This window comes from Antechinus flavipes, chromosome 2 (genome assembly GCF_016432865.1).
Source record: "Antechinus flavipes isolate AdamAnt ecotype Samford, QLD, Australia chromosome 2, AdamAnt_v2, whole genome shotgun sequence".
NCBI classification, from domain to species: domain Eukaryota; kingdom Metazoa; phylum Chordata; class Mammalia; order Dasyuromorphia; family Dasyuridae; genus Antechinus; species Antechinus flavipes.
Genome location: NC_067399.1, coordinates 319677268 through 319695471, shown reverse-complemented (window position 1 = coordinate 319695471; position 18204 = coordinate 319677268). Strand labels below are relative to the sequence as shown.

Genomic DNA, 18204 nt, shown 5'->3' with positions numbered 1-18204 from the left:
CGGAAGCATTCTGGGATAGTGGAAGAGGCGTGACCAGTTGTTTTCCTCTCAGCAATGGCAGCCTGCTGTCGTTTGACCCGTTTTCTGGTTGTCCCTGGAGCAACCTTGGGAGGCCTGCGGCTGCCGGGGCTGAGATGGCTGAGCGGCTCGATGGGGACGGACCAGGCAGTCTACGATGTGGTGGTGGCCGGCGGGGGTATGGTCGGGACCGCCATGGCCTGTGCTTTGGGTAAGATTCGCTCGGGGTGGGGGGCAAAGGAGGCTGGGATCCCGGAATGCCTTTCATTTGAGTGCTCAGGGAGGAAGGGTTTTTGAAGCTTTGCGTCCTCTCCCACGTACATTATCCCGTGTGAGCCTTGCACCTAACGTGGCGAAGTAAATGGCGCAACCTTATCATTCCTTTCACAAATTAGAAAAAGAAAATTAAGCGATATGCTCAGATTCACGAGGTAGTATTAGAATCCAGATCTACTTCCTTTTTTTCTCTTTTTGGAAAAGAGAAAATTGAGGCTCAGGAAGGTGAAATGTGATTTGCCCAAGAGACTTAATGTGCCGAGAAGAGACTCATACCGAGCTTTCCAGACTCCCAATTACTATTCTTTCCACTGCATCATCTGCTCCTTTGGTGTGCATGATAAAATAACTCCCATGCGTTGCCTGGGAGTGCTTTCTATTTCCTCCTTGTTATTTTGAGCTGCAACAGACCTTAGACTTCTAATCGTTTGGTTAGATATCATTTTATATATGAAGAAATTCAGGCTCAGAATTTATTTGTTGTCAGACATACAGTTAAGTGGCACAGCTGGGGTTTGAACACAGGACCTTTGTTTGAAAATCGAGCATACTTTCTGTTATGCCATTACATCTTTTCCAATTAGCCAATCAATAAGCATTTATTAAAAACCTACTACATTAAGTGCTCGGCATTCCAAAAGAGCCTCTGCCTAAAGGAGTTTAGAATTTAATGATGGAGACAACATGCAAACATACCTACAAAGCAAGCTGCATGCAGAATAAATTGGAAATAACTAACAAAAGGAAGTCTTTAGAATTAGGAGGGGTTGGACTAGATTTCTTGTAAAAGATGGGAAATTGGTTAAGACTTAAAGGAAACTGAGGAAGTCAGTAAAATTGAGGAGGGAGGACCTTCCAGGTATTGAGGACAGTAGAGAAAGACCAAGAGACCAGTTTCACTGGATCTAAGAACATATGTTGGGCAATGAGGTAAAAAATGATTGGAAAGATAGGAAAGGGCTAGGTTATGCAAGACTTTGATTGCCCAACTGAACTTGGAGCAATCGGCAGACTGGAGTTTATTGAGTAAGGGGAGTTGACAATCAGACCTAAACACTTCAGGAAATCCTCTGTATGATCCTCTAAGAAATAAACTTGGAGCCACTGTAGTTAACTTAATGTAGGTTTACCAGTGTCAGAATGGTCTGATCACATTTTGCAACACTTAGGCAGTCGGTTGGACTCTGGATTGAAATGGAGAGAAACTTCAGAGTGGAGGTCCATATGAAGACTCCTGTGTGGAGTGGAGAATGATCCTGAGGTCTATGATCTATTGGGCCTGGAGTAGGAAAGACTGGAATTCAAATTCAGATGCTAGTTCTGTGTCCTTAAGGGAAGTCATTAACCCTGGCCTCAATTTCCTTTTTATAAATGAGATAATAATTCCTAATTACTGGGGTTGTTGTAAGGATTAAATGAGATTGTACTTATAAAAGACTTAGCATAATGCTTGGCCCATAGTAAACACTATGTAAGTATAGCTATTAACTATCCTGTTTCTATGTTGTAGATTTCCAAATTAATTTAGAGACAGAGCACTTGGGCTTGAAAAATGTTGGCAGAATCATAAATTCTGGCTTGCAGATTCTAGACATATGAAATTATCTGAGATAAAGAGGTATTAGGGAAAATTTGGAGGAAAGTACTAAAAATGCTTCTCCTTTTCATAGTGAAAATTATCAGGAATAATAAATATTTTTTATTACATTCATCATATTTGTTTCTAATATACAGTTTGGTACACTATTTTATTTCATACTTAGAATGTTAGAGAAATACAGTATTGAACTTTTTTTTTTTTTAACAGAACTCCAATTCATATTGTTTTGAGCAGTTTGGGAAACGCTTGTAACAGTGATTGCTTTTGTTCTGAGACATAATATCTCTACTATCCTGAAATAAGATAACAGGTCAGTTGTTATACATCATGAGGCTGAAGAGGAAAGGAGCCTGGACATAGGCTATCCTAAGCCTTAGATACTAGAGATAGGCCTGTTTGCTCATTGGGAAGTCAACCCTATAAAAGTATTAAAAGAAATTTCTCTCAGCATTTTTGTGTCCTTAATTTGCCTTATGGAATGGAAAATTCCCTTATTAGTGGTTGTGTTGGGGCTTTTTGGGTCAGACCTCTTATTTCATCAATGTTAACAGCTCCTAGCTTGAAAATATGCCTACATATATAATTTCTGGATCATAATCTTAGAGATCTGCCTAGGGTTACTAAACGTCAAAGGCAGAATTTGAATTAGGATCTGACTCCAAAGCTCTCTAGCTCCTGTGATTTGTGAGTATTAAAGTGCATTAAGGGAAAATAAATCCTGTTTTTGAAAAAATTTCAGACTTTAAATAAAAATTTCAGTGTTACTGTTTTGATCTTGATTCCCTTGTTTTGTTCTCTTTCTTTTTCTCAGATTACAACTATCATTTGCTCTATTTCTGATTCTTGTCCCTGGTAAACAAACACTGAATATTTCTTAAATATAAAAAGTGGTAATAAGTCTCTGAGAACTTATAGTATCTGATGTCTCAGTAGTTTTCCTTTTTTTCCTTTCTTAATACATTCCATTTGCTAAATTGAATTTCCTGTTGTTTTCTTTGAAGACAAGGAAAAAGGTATTTTCTGACTTGGAGGTTTCATTACAATTGTGGGCTGGGTAGTTAAATTGGTTGAAATGTAAGTGCCAATTATTAACTGCAATAGTCCAGTGGTACTATTTTTATACATCATTACATCATCTGACTTCTGCATAAAAATCAGTGATGACTGTTGTCTAATCCTTTATGTGAAATAAAATGTTGGCTTTTTTAGGACACAACATTCATTTTCGTGACAAGAAAATCCTGTTACTAGAAGCAGGTCCAAACAAAGTTGGAAAGAAGTTGCCAGAAACTTATAGCAACAGGGTCAGCTCCATTACCCCAGGCTCAGCGACTCTCCTTAGCAGTGAGTACAAAAGGCTCTTAATGCTTTAGCATTGTGATGAACTCATCTTTTCACAGCCGTGGCCCTTAGTTGGGATTATCAAATAGATTTTATTGCTTATTTATCTTGTTCTAAATGGATAGTACTAAAAAATTGTGATGTAATTATGGTGTCATTGTCATTGGCAAAATCCTAATTCAACTCCTCTTTGACAATTCCTTTATGTGGCTTGATAGGTTGTGTGTGTGTGTGTGTGTGTGTGTGTGTGTGTGTGTGTGTGTGTGTGTGTTTGTGTGTTTATGTGTTTATGTTTATGAGAGAAAGAGAGAGAGGAAAGATCAGGATCAGAGTATATGTGTGTATATAGGTGACTTCAGTATACTTCAGTGACTGTGATTTCACTATGGGCATGCTTGCCTTCACTGAATAACAGAAACAGTCAACTGATTCTCTTATCCTTCTATAGATTCCCATAGACATTCAAGCTAGTGTGCTAGAGGCCTTCTTAATCTTTTTGCATTTTGTGAGTACTAATAAAATACTTTATTCTTCCCTTTTACTACACAGCTGGCCTATTTACTTTTCTAATCATATATTTTGGGAATGATGAACCTTATATACCTTATGCCATTTATTGCACATCATTGGAAATGTGTTATAGCCTACCCACAATGTTCTTTTGTCTTTATGATGGTCTTTGGGTCATATGTAACTCTTGATTCTTTGGAGTTTGTTGAACAGAGAAGCTCCATTGTGAATAACAAGCAGGGCATAAAAAGAGAGATTTTTTTTGATAAAGGTGTTTGTCATTGTGGAGAGTGGCTTATGCAGGATCCAGATAAAAGGGGGATTTCTTGAGGACTGTGATTTACTCCAGACTCTTGTTTTGGGATGAAATCTTGAAACATTGGAAGGCTTCCTTAGTAATACTGGTGATTATACAAACGATGTTATGAAAAAACAAATAGATTAAAAATATCTATTGTTCAGACTCTGAAATGTAAGGCTAAAACACACAGATGAAATTAAAAAATTATATATCTCATGCCTCAAAGGAATCAATTAATTAGTAAACTTTTATTAAATCTTTACTATACTAACCAGGCACTGTGCTAAGGAACATAAATAAAATGATCTTTTATAGTTTGAAGAAGATAGTGAAGAAAGATGAACAAATTGAATTTCTTTTTCTTCTTCAGCAATTTATTCTATAAATAGCATTTTAAAAATGCCTTTTATTCTGAAACTAGCAGGATAGTTAGCTCCCAAAAGATTATTTTTATATTTTTCAAGGGTTGAAAGTACGTGAGGGATACTAATTGTAAAAACATTTCATCCAATTGGCAAGAAAGGATGGGAGAAAAAGGGCAAAAAATGTCTATGGGTAATAAGAAGGAAAAGGGACAGATTAGGAGGAGAATGAGATTTGGTTATTGATTATTCTGTTCTTCACATTCTCCTTTCTTTTTTAGGTTTTGGTGCCTGGGATCACATCTGCAACATGAGATACAAACCTTTTCGACGGATGCAGGTGCTTCAGTCACTGCCTCTGTGAGCTGGCTAAATGTCTTTCATGGTGTTAGTATATTGAGGAACAAATGGACTATAAACTAGTTTTGTTTCTTTCCTAGATTATATAAATAGGAGCTTTTAATTAAGCATCTAAGTGATGCAGCAAGTGGAGCGTGAGCCTAGAGTCAGGGAGACCATCTTCTTAAGTTTAAGTCTGGCCTCAGACATCTGTTAGCTGTGAGACCCTGGACGAATCATTTACCTGTTTGCCTCTGTTTTCTCATCCATAAAATGAGCCGGAGAAGGAAATGGCAAGTCACTCCAATATCTCTGCCAAGAAAATCCTAAATGGGGCCACGGAGAAGTCAACTGCAACTGTACAAAACTTAACAATAGCTATTAATTATTCTTCTGTTAATAATAATCAGCTTTAAGGTTTGCAAAGTGCTTTGCATATGTTATTTCATTTGATCCTCCCAACAGACTTGTGATATGGGCACTACAGACAAGATTCTTATTTTACAGGTGAGGAAATAAGGCTTAGAGAGAGAAAGAGATAATGTGACTTACCAGTGCCTATACAGCTGGAGCATGCTAGAAATAGGATTTGAATGCAGCTCTTTCTGATTTCAAATCTAGTATTTTTTCCAGTGGTTTAGTTACTCTCACAAAAATTAGCTTTTCTCTGGGAATTCTCAGCTCCTTACATATTTACTAACTAAGGAAAGATTTTTAAGAGTTGATATATGGAGATGAATATTTGGAACTGAGGGAAAAACTAGAGTTGGCATTTTCTGCTTAGAGGGCAAAACTTAATTTTTATTAGCATTTTCCCCATGGATTTGCCTTTTGGTAAATATTTTCCATTTGCCTTTCTAGGTTTGGGATGCTTGCTCAGAAGCTCTAATAATATTTGATAAAGATGATTTAGATGATATGGGATATATAGTGGAGAATGATGTCATTATGTCTGCTCTCACCAAACAATTAGATGTCATCCCTGGTAAGAAGCTAGTTTCTTTCAGATTTTCTTATGTCTTTCAGAAGGTAAACTGTCTGTTACTGCCCTGACACTTGGTGGAAAAGGACTTCCTGTTCGCAAAAAGTACTTTTTGTCTAACTCTATTTGAGTGTCTCAAAGCTATCTCAAACTCAACTTGTCTAAAACGGAACTTAATTATCTTCTTTCTCAACCTTCTCATTTTCTCAGCCTTCCTATTAGTGCTGAGGGCATCACCATCCTTCCAGTCACACAAGATTACCATTTAAATGTCTTCTTTGACTCCTCCCTTTTTATATTCTATTTGCCAGCTGATCTTCACATCATCTTGTGTATATGTTCCCTTTGCTCCATTTCCAGTTATCATCCTTGTACAGGACCTTATTATTTTATGGAAGCACTTTTGCAGTCATCCTTTGCATTCTCACTCAGTTATTGTTTCTTTTATTTCCTTCGTAATTCTTGCTAGTATGGATTCATGTTTTCTAGTCTGCCGATTATTTTTGCCTAAAGGCCATAAGTTCTTTTTTACAATTCTTATTTTTCTTTTAAACTATTCAGGAATACCTTGCTGCAATCCCATGCTCTCTTGGGAATTCATGGGGTACTCTGCTACATCAAGAGTTAATTGATTTTCTTTTGTCTTGCTATATTTATTTATAGATGTCTGAACTCATTTAGTTGATTTGGAGGTCATATTCCTTTTTGTAATTAATGATGGTTTATCTGCTCACACTCAGGGTCTTTGATTGAGTTTTCTTTCTTTCTGAGATCCCTGATAATTTCAGTCTCTTTTTCATATTCTTCTCTTGCTCACTTTTTGACTCTTTTTCAGTTTCTCTTGGGACTGGACCACACAGCCATCTCAGTCCCCTCATAAAATGGGCAGTTCCCCTTTTGTCAGCTTCTCTGCCTACAAGGATTGGACAGACTGACACTGTCTTTCTTTAGTGATCAGGTGGAAAATACCTGCATATGTTTATGCCTGATGTTTGTGTTTGCTTTTTACTGGCCTTTCTTGCTGTTTCTTATCCAGAGCAGAGAATCTGTTTCCCTGTTACATGCATTCACTTGACTCTCCTGTAGCCCTAAAATGCTGTCTTGCTCACTTATGATTTAAAACTTCCCTGGCTGTCAGTCCCATTTTCTTCATGGTGAGTGGCTATGAGTTATCCAGTTTGAGGTATCTAAGATATAGTTGTTGCTGTATCTTATCTGGTTATTTACAGGCTAACTCCCTCATTAAAATTAAATGGGGACATTTTTGCTCTTTTTTTGTATACCCAGAGGTTTGCAAAAATACGCATATAGTGAGCATATTGTGAATATTTAATAAGTGCTTCTTGACTTAACTGTCACTTATAATTTTTTTTAATATTTATTTTATAATAACTTTCTATTGACAGAATCCATGCCAGGGTAATTTTTTTTACAACATTATCCCTTGCACTCGTTTCTGTTCCGATTTTTTCCCTCCCTCCACCCCCTCCCCTAGATGTCAAGCAGTCCTATATATGTTAGATATGTTGCAGTATATCCTAGATACAATATATGTTTGCAAAACCGAACAGTTCTCTTGTTGCACAGGGAGAATTGGATTCAGAAGGTAAAAATATCCCGGGAAGAAAAACAAAAATGCAAATAGTTCACATTCGTTTCCCAGTGTTCTTTTTTGGGGTGTAGCTGCTTCTGTCCATCATTTATCAATTGAAACTGAGTTAGGTCTCTTTGTCAAAGAAATCCACTTCCATCAGAATACATCCTCATGCAATATCGTTGTCAAAGTGTATAACGATCTCCTGGTTCTGCTCATTTCACTTAGCATCAGTTCATGTAAGTCTCTCCAAACCTCTCTGTATTCATCCTGCTGGTCATTTCTTACAGAACAATAATATTCCATAACATTCATATACCACAATTTACCCAGCCATTCTCCAATTGATGGGCATCCATTCAATTTCCAGTTTCTAGCCACTACAAACAGGGCTGCCACAAACATTTTGGTACATACAGGTCCCTTTCCCTTCTTTAGTATCTCTTTGGGGTATAAGCCCAGTAGTAGCACTGCTGGATCAAAGGGTATGCACAGTTTGATAACTTTTTGGGCATAATTCCAGATTGCTCTCCAGAATGGTTGGATTCGTTCACAACTCCACCAACAATGCATTAGTGTCCCAGTTTTCCCGCATCCCCTCCAACATTCATCATTATTTTTTCCTGTCATCTTAGCCAATCTGACAGGTGTGTAGTGGTATCTCAGAGTTGTCTTAATTTGCATTTCTCTGATCAATAATAATTTGGAACACTTTCATATGCGTGGTAATAGTTTCAATTTCATCATCTGAAAATTGTCTGTTCATATCCTTTGACCATTTATCAATTGGAGAATGGCTTGATTTCTTATAAATTAGGGTCAGTTCTCTATATATTTTGGAAATGAGGCCTTTATCAGAACCTTTTTTTTTTTTTAATTTTTATTTAATAATTACTTTATATTGACACTCGATTCTGTTCCGATTTTTTTTTTTCCCCTCCCTCCCTCCACCCCCTCCCCTAGATGGCAAGCAGTCCTTTATATGTTGGATATGTTGCAGTATATCCTAGATACAATATATGTTTGCAGAGCCGAACAGTTCTCTTGTTGCATAGGGAGAATTGGATTCAGAAGGTTTTATCAGAACTTTTAACCGTGACGATGTTTTCCCAGTTTGTTGCTTCCCTTCTAATCTTGTTTGCATTAGTTCTGTTTGTACAAAGGCTTTTTAATTTGATATAATCAAAATTTTCTATTTTGTGATCAATAATGGTCTCTAGTTCATCTTTGGTCACAAATTTCTTTCTCCTCCACAAGTCTGAGAGATAAACTATCCTATGTTCCTCTAATTTATTTATAATCTCGTTCTTTATGCCTAGGTCATGGACCCATTTTGATCTTATCTTGATATATGGTGTTAAGTGTGGGTCCATGCCTAATTTCTGCCATACTAATTTCCAGTTATCCCAGCAGTTTTTATCAAATAATGAATTCTTATCCCAAAAGTTAGGATCTTTGGGTTTGTCAAACACTAGATTGCTATAGTTGACTATTCTGTCTTGTGAACCTAACCTTTTCCACTGATCAACTAATCTATTTCTTAGCCAATACCAAATGGTTTTGGTGGCTGCTGCTTTATAATGTAATTTTAGATCAGGTACAGCTAGGCCACCTTCATTTGATTTTTTTTTTTCATTAATTCTCTTGAGATTCTCGACTTTTTATTGTTCCATATGAATTTTGCTGTTATTTTTTCTAGATCATTAAAATATTTTCTTAGAAGTCTGATTGGTTATAATTTTTTTTAAACATCATTATTTTTTTCCCCTTTCCCCTTCCTGAGACAATATGCAATTAGATATTAATTATACATGTGCAATTATGCAAACATTTCTATATTAGACATCTTGTACTAGAAGACCTGAAAGAAAGTGAAAGGTAGCTTGCTTATCTATATTCAGTCTATCGGGTCTTTCTCTGGAAGTAAGTAATGTGCTTCATCATTAGTTCTTTGGGATTGTCTTGGATCAATGTTTTGCTGAGAATAGTTAAATTGTTCACCTTTCTTCACTGAGCAATATTGCTGTTACTATGTACAATGTTCTCTTGGTTCTGTTCACTTCATTTTACATCAGTTCATGTAGATTTTTTCAGGTTTTTCTGAAATCATTCTGCTTGTCATTTCTTATACTGTTACCATATGGGTATATGAATATAAATAGCCATTTCCCAATTGATGAACATCCTTTTGATTTCCAATCCTTTGTCATGACAAAAAGTGCTGGTATGAATATTTTTGTATAAATAAGACCTTTCCCCTTTTTGGGGATATCTTTAAGATACAGACCCAGCAATGGTATTGCTGGATCAAAGGGTACGCACAATTTTATAGCCTTTTAGACATAGAGTTCTGAACTGCTCTCCTGAATGATTACATTAGTTTAGAACTTCACCAACAGCACATTAGTGTCACTCTTAACTTTGTATGATCTGCAGCTTTGATAATTATGCCATATATTCCTTTATCCAAGTTAATAAAAACATAAAACAGCAAAAGGACCAAGGACAGATCCTTGGTGCACTTGAGATGGAACCACTTAAAGAGTGATCTTTCATCCAGTTTTGAATCTGCTTTACTATTCTGCTATCTAGTCCATATCTATTTTATGTGCAAGAATAGCATTGCCAGATATTTTGCTAAAATTATAGTAAAATGGAGCTATGGAATTCTCATAAGAATTCTTGGCCCAGGTTTCTGTAGCACTTTGTTGTTAGTGACTCATTCTGACATCCATTACTTCCTTTGATGCTTGCAACAATCTTGTGAAAAAAGTTCTTTACTTTATGCTTGTTTTATAGATGAGAAAACGGGGGTTCAGAGTAGTCAAATAACTTTTCCAGGGTTACACATCTTTCATACTGATCACTTTTTTTTTCAATGTTTAGTCAATTCCTTTAATAATACATCCTAGGATCTTGTCATAAATCAAAGTTAGGTTTCTTGCCCTAGAATTTACAGGCTCCACTCTCTTCCTTTTTTGAGAAGTCCACAAAATATTTCCTATTCTTTAGTCCTGTAGCCCTTCCATTTTATATGACCTTTTAAATATCCAAGACAGTGCTTCAATGACTCACTATGACAGTTCTTTATATACCCTTGTTGGACTTGAGAACTTGAACTTAACTGGAACAGCTAACTGCTTTCTTACTTTCTCCTTATATATGTTGGATATCAAAGCCTGACTAGTATTTTTAATTTCTCCTAGAGATTATTTTCATTAGCAGAACAAAAAAGCAGCAAAATAAGATTTGAGCAATTGTGTGTTCTTTATTCTGTACAGTTGAACTTTATCTCATCGCCTGCCAGAAGCTGTCCTTTCTCTGCTCTAATCCTCCTCTTTTCTTTAATTACTAAACGAAAACAAAACAGAAACCTTTAGTGCTTTCCTTTCATTTCTCCTGATGTTGATCTTATGGGATGGTGTCATCCTTTTCTATTCATCTTCCATTACTTTATTTTGCTTGCATCTGTTGTACATGTGTCCTTAACATTTGTGTTGGTTAAAGATTTCCTGCTGAATGTAGACTGGTCTTTTTAGTTAACTCTTCCAGAACCTACAATATTGTCATGATTCCCATCAATTCTTGGTGATACTTTTGTAGTTATATTTGCTTTTTTGTATTAGTATCTTTGGTTTATTTTGCATATTATCCAGACTTGGGGTAGATTGGTCAAGGACCCACTAAGAACATTCTCTGCATCTCAGATTCCCATTGCCCAAACCCCACCAAGGGTTGGACATACAGTATCAGTTGAATGATGACCTCCCTCTGGTCCAGGTCATATCTCTTGTACTGTATCCTGACTCCCTGGACTATTCTCTCCTTTGAAGTACTTGTTGACCAGGAACATGGATACTCACACTGCTCGGATGACAGTTAACCATGAAATACATGCATATCTACATACATATGTATACACATGTGTATAATGTAAAATAGTATATACATAGAGAAGCAAATGTTGTTTCTAGTCAGTATGTGATCTGCAGGAATCCTTATATATATGATTTAGTGATCCCCTTTTCTATTTGACTTTGGCATCATGATGCCATTTGGGATTTCCTGACACTACTAGTCTGTGGTATGTAAAATAAATTGTGTGCAGTGTCTCTGAAAAATGAGCATAGCAATGCTTTCTGGTTGGGATTGTCAGAGTAAGGCCTTTGCCACCACTTTTTTTGTTTTAATTGAACAATTTTATTTTATTATAGCTTTTTAATTACAAGTTATATGCATGGGTAATTTTTCAGAATTGATAATTGCAAAACCTTTTGTTCCAGTTTTTCCCCTCCTTTCCTCCACCCTCTCCCCCAGATGGCAGGTTGACCAATACATGTAAAATATGTTAAAGTATAAGTTAAATACAGTATATGTATATATGTCCATAGAGTTAATTTGCTGTACGAAAAGAATCGGACTTTGAAATACTGTACAGTTAATCTGTGAAGGAAATAAAAAATGCAGGCGGAGAAAAATAGAAGGATTGGGGATTCTTTATAGTGGTTCACAGTCATCTCCCAGAGTTCTTTTGCTGGGTGCAGCTGGTTCAATTCATTACTGCTCTATTGGAACTGATTTGGTTCATCACATTGTTGAAGAGGGCCACATCCATCAGAATTGATCACCATATAGTATTGTTGTTGAAGTATATGATGATCTCCTGGTCCTGCTCATTTCACTCAGCATCAGTTCATGTAAGTCTCTCCAGGCCTTTCTGAAATCATCCCGCTGGTCACTTCTTACAGAACAGTAATATTCCATAATATTTATATACCACAATTTATTCAGCCATTCTCCAACTGTTGGGCATCCACTCTGTTTCCAGTTTCTGGCCACTACAAAGAGGGCTGCCACAAACATTGTTGCACATACAGGTCCCTTTCCCTCCTTTAAGATCTCTTTGAGATATAAGCCCAATAGTAACACTGCTGGATCAAAGGGTATACACAGTTTGATAACTTTTTGAGCATAGTTCCAAATTGCTTTCCAGAATGCATTACCACCACTTCTGCTCCTCACTTCTCTCTGTTTTAGTCTCCTTAGTTATCCTCAAGAATATACAGGGCCATTGGATATTTTCTGGGGACTCTGTTAGCTTAGTTTCCAACTTACTGTGATATATCTAATGGGCTTTCTTTTTAAAAATCTTAATAGGTTTTCTTTTAAAAAACATGGTGAATCCAAATTCTTTTTTTTTCATCTTTATATCCATTGGTAATTTGATTTAGTACTTTTACAACTCAAAATTTTCCTGATTTTTTTTTTCTGTTATATGTAAATTAAATTTTCCAATAGTGATCTTTTTTCCATGATCATAGCCTTTATGGGGTCAGTTGTTAATCCATGTCTTTTCTAAAAACCTTATCAGCACTAGTCTTTAAAAAGGACAAGCTTCACATCTCTCAGTCTTCCTGTTAGGATCCATCTTTATTTTGTAATCAAGTCACTTCATGAGTAAGAATGCCTTAAAAGTCTTTTTATTCATGTTCCAAGCTTTTATTGGATTCTCTACTTAGAAATTTTTTTTCCTGTGTTTTCCTCATTCTTGCTGGCATTGATTAATTTTTCTTCTACTTGTTTTTTCTCCATAACTTTATCTGGTGCTGTGTTCAGCAGCAGCAGGGGCTGGCCTCCCCTGGCACCAGGAGACTTGGTCTGGCTCAGATTAGCCTCAGGCTCATTATATGGCACAGATATTAGCCCCTTATTTCATTCCTTAAATGCCTCTTGCTTCTTGCCTCTTCTGGGCCCCTGTGTTGCTAGCTATCTTTGTCCAATTCTCATGCATGTGTGTCTTGGTCCATAGTTTCAGTGCCTTCTGTAATGCTATTGAAGCCTATGTTCCCTCATTCTATCCTTTCTGCTCACAGCTAAGAGCTAAATATCATGATTTTGATATCTTAGGACATTACTTTTATCATAATTGTGGTTTTTCTCTGGTTTCCTCCACAATCTTCATGATCACACAGATGGTTTGTGAGTGTTGCTTTTCTCTTCTAATTGTATTTATTTGTCTATGTACATAATCTTTTCCCCTTGTCAAATGTAAGCTCTTTCAGGTCAGGGACTCTTCATTTCAGCCTTTGTATCCCCAGTGCCTAGCAGAAATACTTTTGTTGAGATGTTTTTTTATTTAATGTTTGTTTTTTTTTTTTTTCTCTCTCAGATCAGGTAGAGGTTGTCTACAGAAGCAAAGTAATCAGCTATACCTGGCCTGGACCATTCTGCAATACAGAAAACAGTCCATGGGTTCAGATTACTTTAGCTGATGGCCGCCAGTTCCAGACCAAATTGTTGGTAATTAAAACTTTGTTTTCTCTGGTATTTGTTTTTGTCTATTCCTTGTCCTGTGCTTTTGGTTGCAAGCTGCTTACTGTGGATTAAATAGGGTTTCCAAGGATTAGAACTAAAGAGGAAATGTCAGAAGGCTGGGAATTTTTTTTTTGCCTAGCTCCACAAGGAAGTAGGTGGGCCTGGAAAGGTAGGAAGAGGCCAGGTTTTGAAAACTTAAGCCAAACAAAGGACTTTATATTTGATCCTGGAGGTAATAGGCTGTCTCTGAAATTAATTGAATGGGAGGATGACATGGTCTGATCTGATCTTTAGGAAGATCACTTGGATAGCTCATTGGACAATGGATTGGAATAGGGAGATTTTTGAGGTAGAGACCATTGCAGTAGTCCAGAAATGGGGTGTTGAGGGCCTGCACATCATTTTCAGCATCAGAGAAATGAAGGAGACATATAGGAGTGTGTTAGGAGGTACAAATGAAATTGACAAGTGATTAGATATGGGGGATGAGAGAATGAGAAGTCCAATGTGACACTTAGGTTGGGACCTTGGTGCACTGGGAGTATGGTGGTGCCTTTGAGAGCAACAGAGAAGTTAGGAAGAGCAGAGTAAATTTTGGGGAAAAGTTAATGAGTTCAATTTGATTTTAAGTTGGTATGAGACATGAAGTTTGAATTGTGTATCAGGCAGTTTTGAGATGTGAGATGAAGTCAAGATAGAAGATAGGGCTGCTCAAATAAATCTGAAAATGATGTGCATTGAAAGATGAGTCATCTGGAACCAAATCGGCTCCAATAGAGCAGTAATAAACTGAACTAGCTATACCCAGGGAAAGAACTCTGGGAGATGACTATGAACCACTATATAGAATTCCCAATCCCTCTATTTTTGTCCGCCTGCATTTTTGATTTCCTTTACAACCTAATTGTACACTACTTCAAAGTCTGACTCTTTTTATACAGCAAAATAACTGTTTGGACATGTATACATATATTGTATTTAACTTGTACTTTAATATATTCAACCTCCCTCTGGGGGAAGGGGTGGAGGGAAGGAGGGAAAGAGTTGGAACAAAAGGATTTGCAACTTTCAATGCTGAAAAGTTACCTATGCATATATTTGTAAATAAAAATCTATTTAAAAAAAAGAAAAAAAAAGCAAGATGAGTCATCTGGAATTGATAAAATTAAGAAAAATAATATAGAGGGGAAAAAAGATGAGAAGACCAGGGTTAGCAGTTGTGGTTTCTTCCTGCAGTGCTTTTATCTGAGGCTATTTGAATATATTTGTATTAATTGGATCCTTTGTTGGAACTCTTGGATTCCAAATGACCCGTTGCACAAGATCAAACCTGACACCCTTGAGAAGGACTCAGTTCGATCTTGTTCCCATGCAGATTGGTGCAGATGGTCAAAACTCAGGGGTGCGAAGTGCTGCTGGAATCCAGAATATGTGCTGGCCCTATGATCAGTCTGCTGTTGTGGCTACTTTGCACTTAAGTGAGGTAACATTTTTGAGCTGCTATCTGGGAACTGCTTGAACTTAAGCAGTATTACAACTAAACCTTCTCATGAGGTCTTTTTACTTCCTGTTATCAGCCCACTGAGAACAATGTGGCATGGCAAAGATTTCTTCCTTCTGGGCCCATTGCCTTACTGCCGGTAAGAGTCTCCATTTCTTCAGTATCTTTGAGAATTTTGACTCCTTTTACTTTTGTTGTAACTTCCCTTTCCCTTATACCTGTCCTTAGCCTTTTTCTGAAACTTCAGGAAATGAGCAAGATTCAATGCTTTTTTTTCCTTTTCCTGTTTATATTTCCCCTTGACTCTCCAACTTATGCTTGGGAACATCTATGAATCGATTGGTCTCTTCCTACACTTTTAAGTTAACTCTTGTACTTGAATCAGCTCTCAGATACTTTGAGCTCCTTGGTGTGGTCTACGTCCCATGAGCATGCAAAAGAACTGGTCAGCATGGAGGAGGAAAATTTTCTGGATGCCATTAATTCTGCCTTTGTGAGTACTGGTTTTTTGATTTTTGACTTAATTTGTTCTAGTGATATCTGGTAATGAGACAGATTTTGGCCATGAGAAAAGAGGATCCATAATTCCTCACTTCTCTTCTGTGTGTGCTGGTATAGTATAGAGAGGACAGAACATTTTGTAAAGTCAAGAACTTTGAATTCTAGTGATGATTTTGCAATCTCCTGGGGTTATGGCCTTGGATGAATCATTTTACTTCTTTTCAGAGCTTCAGCCTTTTAATTTACATAATTTCTGTCTCTGTCCTTGGTGGAGAGGCAGCAATGAAACCTCAAGGCAACTTCTCTAGTGGCTGATTGGTATCAGTTTAATGCTCTGGGTATATTGGATTAGGATTAGAATCTGAGAAGAGTTCAGCACTAGCCTACTCTTAATAAGTTTTTAATATTATTCTGGTTGTCTGGGTAGTCCCCAAGGCTAAATCACCCAAATGTAAAGGGATTATCCTGATTACATATTATTTTTCAGACCATATAAGGGTAGGAGCTTTGGAGAACACATCAGCCATGAGAGGGCAGATTTTTCTGACTTATGAGTTTCCGAATTTATCCCAGTAATGATTTGAAATCAGTTTACAATGAGGTGCCATGTAATAGAAGCAAAGAGAAATTGGAATAGATTTCAAGATGGTTTATAGGGCTCCTTGCTTTTATTCTTTCAGAAGTTATTCTTGTACTAGGTGTAGAATCATTTCATTGTCTTTATATTTTATCTTCCAAATGTGGCTTTTTGGGATAAGGAACAGTTTGGGTCTTTATGAGGTTTTGCATTGGCCTCTGTACCTGGAGATCTTGTCCAGTGGTCATGGAATTTTAATCCTTTGCTATTCAGTGACCAAATTCCAACTTGTATTTATTTTGCTTTTTGCTGCTGTTCAGTGGAGTGATGCTAGTCATACAGATTTCATCGACTCTGCAGGATCCATTCTGCAGTATGCTGTCACATTCCTGCAGCCCACTAAATCTTCAGCCCGACAGCTGCCCCCAAGTGTTGCCAAAGTGGAACCAAAAAGCAGAGCACTATTTCCACTTGGCTTGGGGCATGCCGTTGAGTACGTCCGACCCCGAGTAGCTCTCATTGGGTAAGAATAGAAAGAATGAATTTGGAAAATTTCTTTCTTGGTGAATAGGAGGCTAACACCTGCTTTCTGCTTTCTTTCTAGAGATGCGGCACACAGAGTCCATCCCCTAGCAGGGCAAGGAGTCAACATGGGATTTGGGGATATTTCCAGCTTGATCCATCATCTCAGTAGAGCAGCTTTTGATGGGAAAGATCTAGGTAAGGATTCAGAGTGGCTGTCTCTGGCATGTCAAGAAAGGGCTGGAGGTGAAGGCAGCCGTATGAATTGGGTTTACTGTGGGAGAGTATAGAGCATTCCAGTCATTCTTTTCTCTTTTAGGTTCCATGTGCCACCTTACAAAATATGAAACAGAGAGACAGCGTCACAACATTTTTCTTATTGCTGCCACAGACTTGTTAAAGAGGCTTTATTCTACCACTCTTTCTCCTCTGGTACTACTAAGAACGTGGGGCTTGCAGGCAACAAATGCTGTTCTTCCACTCAAAGTAAGGAGTGCTACTGCCCCCATACAAACTAATTCTGTGGGGGACTAAGGCAGACCTGAAGGTCTGCAGTTAGATCTTCATTCACCAATTATTTAACTGATTATGATTAACTGGACCCAGTTTCTCATTTATACAGTGGGGAGGAAACAGTTTCCTAGATTGGGGAAGGATGCTGTGTTATTAATGGGAGTAGATTAGAAGAGATGAAAAGTACCCATTTCTTCTGCTCAGTCTTATGTAGGTCAAATAAAAGATCAGCTAAATTTTAGATGAGGAGAATATTAGCTAGCAAATTTTGTAGTGTTTTAAGGGTTGAAAAATATTTTACAGATATCCCATTTTATTCTCACATAAACTCTGGGAACTAGGTCATCATAATATCCCCATTTTACAGATAAGGAAACTGAGACAGATAGGATAAGTGATTTGTCCAACGTTACACAGCCAGGAAGTGTCCTTGGCCCCATTTGAACTCGTTTTCTTCTTGCCACTTTACTACTTAACTTCTGCTTAAGAGAGGTAATATTTGCCATCGTAGTAAGCTTTTTATTGGAACTCATAGTCAAGACTGAATTGGCCGAAAAGCCTTTACATCCCTCTGTCCCCTATGTACATCTCTGGATAAATCAGACCTGGAAGAATGAACTGGAGAAAGAATCCAAATTGACCTTCCTTGTTTTGTTACATTACAAGTTTGGTTTCAAAAGCATGTTATCTTTAGCTTCTGCAGGGTTATAGAAGTGTCACTTAATATCTTTTTTTGTTTTTCTCCCTATCAGGAACAGATTATGGCTTTTGCAAGCAAATGAATGTCCTACTTCCTGTTCACTGTTTTGAGGAATGAAGCCAGACATAGACCAGATAGACTGCAGTAATTAAATAAATTATTTTCAAAGTGTAATAAACTTGCTTTTTTACTAGAACTATAGTTTTGGGTTTTTTTCCCCTTGGATGACAGTTTTAAGTGCAAGGAATGTTT

At 37.2% G+C, this 18204-nt stretch overlaps 1 protein-coding gene across 1 annotated transcript; it reads left to right on the top strand.

The window, feature by feature from the left end:
• Positions 1–21: 21 nt before the first annotated feature.
• Positions 22–18148, top strand: COQ6 (coenzyme Q6, monooxygenase). Its single transcript, XM_051977625.1, has 12 exons — positions 22–229; positions 3104–3238; positions 4690–4748; positions 5609–5732; positions 13493–13623; positions 15014–15121; positions 15216–15278; positions 15525–15632; positions 16538–16740; positions 16822–16937; positions 17059–17225; positions 18005–18148. The coding sequence occupies exons 1-12, from the start codon at positions 55–57 to the stop codon at positions 18032–18034; spliced, it is 1419 nt and encodes a 472-aa protein (XP_051833585.1). The 5' UTR covers positions 22–54; the 3' UTR covers positions 18035–18148.
• Positions 18149–18204: the final 56 nt, after the last annotated feature.

What these genes read in the sequence shown, in the direction of transcription:
- COQ6 (XM_051977625.1), top strand. Translation starts at nt 55, where the DNA reads ATGGCAGCCTGCTGTCGTTTGACCCGTTTTCTGGTTGTCCCTGGAGCA. An exon ending in AACCTTTTCGACGGATGCAG is followed by an intron (nt 4,749 to 5,608) that starts GTGCTTCAGTCA and finishes TTGCCTTTCTAG; the next exon opens with GTTTGGGATGCTTGCTCAGA. An exon ending in TTTTGATGGGAAAGATCTAG is followed by an intron (nt 16,938 to 17,058) that starts GTAAGGATTCAG and finishes TTTCTCTTTTAG; the next exon opens with GTTCCATGTGCCACCTTACA.